Here is a 6,899-nt window from a genome sequence, read left to right on the forward strand (position 1 = left end):
TGGCCCTGCGGACAAATCTGTCCTGCACGATCAGAATTTGGCCTTTGTCCCACAAGCAGTGTTGCGGGGCCATCGCCAAATCTGAGTTTGTGAAACCCAGGCATAATCGAGCGCTGCACAGAGAGGTGGAAGATGGGCTGAGCTCAGGATGGTAGTGGCAATTGTCGTTCTGCTCATAGTTGGAAGAAGCCGGCCTCTGGGCTTTCTGCTCACAACACTAGATCCTTGTTGCTTGTTTCTCGCCTTCTTTTCCAGCGAGGTTCAAGCGTGCAACTTTGAAAGCAACTCTTGCTCTCCTTTCCACTCAATTACTCCACCGCTTCTCAGTTCAATACGTTCAATATTGTCTGCAGATTGGAAGATGTGGCGCGTGCTTTTAGTGAGTCGCTGTCTTAGATGTCCCTCATATCTCCCAACTCGAGAAGTAAGATAAAGCACACTTCCGCTACTCTGCTATTCTTCACCCATAGGGCATTCTCGTGTCCCTTGCTTTACTCAACACTTCTTCGGGTGCTCTTTTGACAAAGAACTCGCTATACACCTGTCGTGGAGTCACTACCACTTCTGTAATAGGATAACTGAACATCTTGTGGTACGACGAGAATTTAGCTACAAATTTTGGCAATCGAGACCATGATACCGTCATGCGGGCTGCGGGATTCATATTTCCATCAACGTCATATGTAGACAGTTCTGAAAATATATATGCTCGCATGGGGCCATAGTCATACTCTCGTGTACCCTTACCACGATCCTGTGCTTGTCGCCTTATTTTTGTCATCCGACGCCAGTTGATTTCAACGGTGATTATTGGTGTGGGTCCCAGCCATGAGCGGTAGAGTCGCTCACAACTTCAAGATTGCCCATCCTGGCGCTCCAGCGATGATGAGTTTCGGCGGATGCCGACCAGATTCATCTGAGACGACTTGTAGCTTCTACCCTCTGACTTCACCCTCGACAGGTGTCTATGGATTCATTGCATCTGGATCGCTCGGCTCTATACTGCGCTACTCGCTCAGGTTTCTGTTGAATGAAAGAGTAACGCCGCGTCTCACTATCAATCATTGCACAAAGTACATCTGCATTCCACTCAGCTATTGTGCAGTCCCATATGTCAGTGATGGAAGCCACAGCGACTGTCATTGAGATACTACGTAAGCACACAGCTCACTCATCGAGCAGTGACTGAATGACAATAGATATATCACGATATAGACAACGAAGACGAAAGACAGAGAAATAGTCACAGGAAGAGCAGAGAAATCAGCGGAGACAGCGAGGACGTCAGAGGAACGATGCGATGCGAAAAGGTCTAATCCTCAGCGGGTGGTTCGAATGAGCCTTCCTTCGCACTTGTTACTATATCGGCCATTCTCTTTCGGACCAGCACAAGCGCGTCCTCGTACGATATGTGGTGCAGGTTGCGGCAATGCCTCGCGCGCGAGTCAGTGCGCGAGTACATCTTAAGGCAGAGAGGACACTGCCATTCCTTCTGCTCGCCGTTGGCGCAACCGGTCCTCATGCGGCGCTGGCGCTGGCAAGCGCGACTGAACCATGCCTCGCAATGTCCGCATTTGTAGTTGTAGGCGGCGGGTTCCCTGAGATTGGATCTCCTATGGACACACAGGCGGATAACATCTGTGCGAGTGTGAGAGCGAGGCTTCTTGACTCGGGGAGCGCGTGGCACTGGCACTGGGGCGTCGACGTTGTCGTCGTAGTTGATGTAGCTGGTGAATTCAGATGCCTGCCCTGCATATTGCAGGCCAGGTGCGGGAGCGCTGGTTACGTTATGCGGCGCAACATGCGATAAGTATGCAGCGTAGCACTGGCTGAGCCAGGTCGAGTGCGTTTGATGTAGGTCTACTGGTGTCGCCCAAGGCCGGATGGTCGGGAACTGCGCGCCGTATGGCGCATAGTTGAAGGGAATCGCAAACAGATTCTCTGCCTGTGGCAGCGCGTATTGCACGAACTGCCCGTCCTCATGCACGAGTCTGTGTCTATGCTCACTAGAGGTTGAGGGTTGGAGCCATGGTGTGTCCATGGGCCTAATCCCCAGGGTGGGACTCTCCGGGGAGAGGCATGTAGAACCGGGATGCTGAGCGGTCGTTAATGCTATACGTTTACTCAGGAGAATATGACATACCTCCGGAACGGTCCAATTGCAATCTGGAAAGACGCCCTCAAGCTCTTCGTGGCCTTCGGGTGCGTCTTTGTGGTGCACCAGGATTGCTGTGAATTTCGTACCCTCCTCAAGATTCGTATGAGTGCTTCTTTTGTGAAAATCGCACAATCTTGTGGATGTGTCGGAGGCCATTGTACGGCTAGAGTAGTTGTCGTCTTGAGGAGACCAGATTGTGGCTGCACCGGTCAGCGCCTAGCACAGAGCCCGCGGCGTGGAAGGCACACTCACGTTCGAAGTCGAGTCTTCTTCGAGGTTGCAACGAGTCGTCGTTTGGGTCAAAGGCGGTCTAAAAGTATCAGGGAGACGCCACATATATGTGGGTTCTGCGATACCGCCCAACGCAATACAAGCTGCATTGTGCACCGTGCATGTGTTCATGATTCTTGCGACGGTGCGTCTTCGAAATTTGAGGACAATGCGGATTCCCACCCACGCGTGGCCAGGTGCACTGGGAGAACAAGGGGTATGAAATGAATAACGAGCGAGTGATAGTGATAGCGGTAACCATGACCAAGTCGAAGTGAAGGTTGGCGTTACGCGTCATTGTTCTTGGACGACAGTGGCTCTTTCTTACGCTGCAACGTGCTGTCCGTTCTCTTGATCCGAGAGTCGAACTTCTGGCGTGGATTTTGCCTGTATGGAAGCAATTAACATGTCCAAAGCTCCTCCATTGATCGAAGGGCCCAACCATGCGTTCATTAATACTCTCTTTACGAAGATCATTCATTCATTGGATTCCAAGGCTCGTGCCGGTCGTAGGGGCACCGCTTGAACCATTCCCTCGGGTTGGCAAACGCAGCAGTGACTGTGGGCGTGGCTGATGCCCGTAAGGATCATTACTACCCAAGGTTGAGAAATCGTATGTGCCGGCCGGAAGAGCATCACTTGGACAGCTGATGACTGCCGAGGCTTTAATTTTGGTTGTTACTCAGAACCCAGCAGCGGAGAAATATGAACAGTTGTGAGACGAAGAGGATGGATCGTCTGGCGAGGCCAGCATCGGTGAAGATCACTGAAGGTGCGTCGTCTATTCCATTGTGGCTGTCGCGGTCTGCATATTTGGCCAACGAAGAGCGAAAATCGACGGCTATTGCATCATGTTCTTGAACGTCCCACATCAGAGAGCTATAGGCGTGTTGCCAGTGATCATACCAAGAAATCTCGTTGGCGTGCACCAGCTGCTTGAATCCCAAAAGCCACATCTTGGCGACTGAGCAGAATTGTCAACCGAGTAATCACGTCATTGTACGGTTCCTCGGAAGTACATGGCTCCTTGCTCCTTTTGACAAAGGTTACAAGGGCGTAAGCAACGCACGCCGTAGAGTCTTTCGTTCCGCTCAGGCGGGATTTTTGCTGGCAGTAACGCTGAGAGATTTCACACGTTCAGGAGTCCAGTGAAAGCAGTTACAATGAGAAAAGGAAATGTTCGGTAGCTACGCTGTATGCCACATTGACGTCGAAGAGTTGCAGGGCAGGGACTACAATGCGACGCGTCCTGACGCGTCTCGACACGCATGACACGTGCCAGTGACTCGTCCGATAATCCCTATATGAGCACACGATGTGCAGTAACTGCACGAATCAAGGAAGATCCTCCAGCTGGCAACGCTACCTTTCCTACTTCGTTTCAATTTCATAACTGCGGTAGTCCAATGTTATGCAGTGCAATGCTATATTTGGAATGCAATACAGAGGAATCCGAACCGAAGCGCTAAAGGTACGTATGCTCAAATATCTAATGGGCTGCGATGTGGTGGAGAAGGGCGTCCCAAGCAGGATATGTATAACGGCACCAGCTGCCGCGAAGGAAACGGGCACAGCGAAGGCAAGGAGCGCAGCGGATGGTAGCGGCGAGAGGCGACTTCAGGAACGCGTGGGCGGGCGATGTGCGCAAAGGCATACAGCTTAAATCAAGCTTCAAGGATCTGAAATCAGCGAAATGCTCTTGGAGATCGTGAAGTAGCGTGCACACACCATAGTAAGCGAGATCAAACGAGTCTGGGATGGATTTGCAGACTGCCGCTCACTAGATTCTGTGCAGCTTATAAGCTTACAGCGTGAAGATTCAAGATCGATAACATACGAAGATGATAGTCAAGGTCCATGTCCTATCGTCTCCTGCTCTGACCTAGCGCAAGAGTGAATGCGCGCGGCACGTTTCCAAGGAGCCGCCTCGGGCGTTCGGGTGCGTTAGCGACCTGAGACGGTATGAGTGATTCGAATCGCGCGTCCTCTGAACGCGCGGTCTGATCGCGCATACCGCCCGGGCTGGTCTGGGGTGGCATAAGCGGCATCGGGAGCGAATCGATGGAGACATGTTCGTATGGGGATCGAATCGCAGGTCGAGTGGGTCTCGGTCGCAGCGTCGTGTATAAGATGTGGGGCTCATCCTGTGGTTGGTGTGTTTGACCTTGCTCGACTGTATTGTCTTGACCCTCAGCAGCTCGCTCGCGAATCAATGAACCACACTCGTTCGACGAGCTCGCGGGTGAGTTTGTCGCGATGCTAGCTTGAGAGGAAGAATTGTTGAGTTGACTGTAGTGCTCCTCGCACTCTCTCCGCCAGGCTGTCAGGTCGTCATCCTCCTCCATTTGTTGCACCTGATCATTGGTCGCGTCGCTTTGCTCATCTGCGTCTAAACCACTGACTGGATGTTGTGCGTACTCCAGCGAGGTTCTTTGGAGTCGAGTCTGCCCTTCATTCTCCTCAACCTGCTCGCTCTGTTGATCGTGAGCCGTCTTCATCGCATTGACCTCCCGCTCAGATCGCTCGGTGCTTTCGCCTGTCGTGCTCTGCTCGAGTCGCTCTTCCTGCTCGGCCTGGCTCTCGCCATTGTTTAGCAACCTGTAGAATTCGTCGATGCTTTCCATCGGATCATCCTCTGGTTGCTGTGCGCCTTCATTATTGAGGCATTCCGTCTGGTACTCCTCGGTGTGTTCGTGTTCTTCCTCCGAGAGACCGAGCCCTACCCGCAGTCGCGATTGCTCCGCAGCCAGCTGGACATGGGCGTAATCCAGCTGTGCATACTCCTCCGCCAGGTTCGAACGTGCCTCTGCAACAGCCACACGCTCGCACTCCAGTTGTTCATCGTCTTGCTCCAATCGAATGACTTCTGAGTCCAATTGCGCGCAACATTCATCGACTTCGGCACAGCGCTTTGTTAGCTCATCGAATTGTGTTTCACATTTCTTGCGCAGTTCACGTTGCAAAACCAGTGCTTTGGCAGCTGATTCCAAGGAGGGCTTGACATTCCCGATTCTCCACCGCGGTATGCTAGCAGAGATTGCCTCGCACTGTCTCTCGTGCTCCTTGCATTTTTTCTGTCCCGGTGATGGCAGGTGTGGGCCAAGCGAGAGGGCCACATGTCGAGAGGGCAATACATGTCGAAAAGCAGATGGCAGCAGGGATGTGGAGGAGTTTGACCAACGATCCAAATAAGCAGATGTTGGGTAGAGTACATCGATGCGGTTTGCCTGTTGCGGCAATAGCGCCACGAGTGGGCGAGCGGACACGTCCGGCGCTGAGGGGTCTTGTCCATCTATCACCTGGATACAACAGCCTCGTCAGTTTCATGGACATGTCGGTACTCCATGAGACTTACGGTTGGGGTGCTTAGTCCAGTTGTCTCAAGATCTGTGTTCGCCTGGGCATGTTCTGCGCCCCGTATGTCCTGGGTATCTACAGCACGGTTGTCATCGAGATGAGCCACCGTTGCGTCTGGGTATGAGGACATATGGCCGTTAGACGGCTCTAAAAATGCATGCATTGTGAGCCAGTCTTTCGCATGCATAGGTAAAGGTGGGCACTACCTGTGGTCTGGGCAGGCGAGATGTCATCGGAGGCCACTGGTAGCGTTTCTGCTGTGTCGAGGGTATCTTCATATGTCGTTAATCGGATGGTACAAAGCGCATGGCCATCGACTGACCATTATGATGGACATGTGCATCTGATTCAGTCGCGATCCCGGAAACCAGCTCCTGGTTTGAGAAGTCCGCCGAGACACCCTCGCAGTTCAACGCGAGCTCGACGTCGAACGGCGGGGGTGTACCGGCATCTGCACTCGGAGCGACAGCAGCCTAGCAAGACAGTGAGCTCCTGTCATTGTGTTCGATAAATGGTCGCTTACGAAGGTATACAGTGTGCATGCACGAAGGACATTCGCTACGATGTAGACATAACATGCGATGACAATGGCCACGATGGCGCTCGCGACAAAGTTGGTCGACCCGAATGCATCAACTGATTCGCCTGTGCGCCCCTCCCAAACGATGAGTTCCTTCGTCGGGTACTCCAGCTGCGGTGCTAACGCATGGTTGCGTTCCGCCGTAGCAGCCGATAGACTCGAGATAGGCGTTGCCACGAGGGTTGGCAAGTGGAGTCCCGCAGATACTGGGAGCCCAATCGGTGTCCATAGTATTAGGTCCGTGGATGGTACCGTAGCCTGAGGGCCTGAGATGGCCTGGCGAGTAGGCGGGGCCGGGAGGGAGGGGATAGATGTGCTGTGTGGACAAAGTGAGCCAATGTGGCGCATGGATATTGACCTCACTCACATGAAGGAGTGTGCGGCATTTTCAGCGATGAAGAGGATATTGGGAACCGCGGCTTCGATGAATGCCCCAATCGTCAGTGGCAAGTAAGGGTTTCCGTACGTCTGTGGGTGCGTTACGAAAGTGAGGAGGGCGATGCCCAGTTTGGTCGCTAATTGCAACCACAGCAT

General features: G+C 52.9%; 1 protein-coding gene across 1 annotated transcript; it reads right to left on the reverse strand.

Moving 5' to 3' along the window:
• Positions 1-1,312: 1,312 nt before the first annotated feature.
• On the reverse strand, positions 1,313-6,899 carry POSPLADRAFT_1159892 (hypothetical protein; the record flags this gene model as incomplete). The annotated part of the gene is made up of 8 exons (XM_024487473.1): positions 1,313-2,095; positions 2,144-2,374; positions 2,411-2,532; positions 2,757-2,815; positions 3,335-3,392; positions 6,108-6,258; positions 6,309-6,681; positions 6,733-6,899. The coding sequence occupies 8 exons, from the start codon at positions 6,897-6,899 to the stop codon at positions 1,313-1,315; spliced, it is 1,944 nt and encodes a 647-aa protein (XP_024333296.1).

Source organism: Postia placenta (genome assembly GCF_002117355.1).
Source record: "Postia placenta MAD-698-R-SB12 unplaced genomic scaffold POSPLAscaffold_23, whole genome shotgun sequence".
Taxonomy (NCBI): domain Eukaryota; kingdom Fungi; phylum Basidiomycota; class Agaricomycetes; order Polyporales; family Adustoporiaceae; genus Rhodonia; species Rhodonia placenta.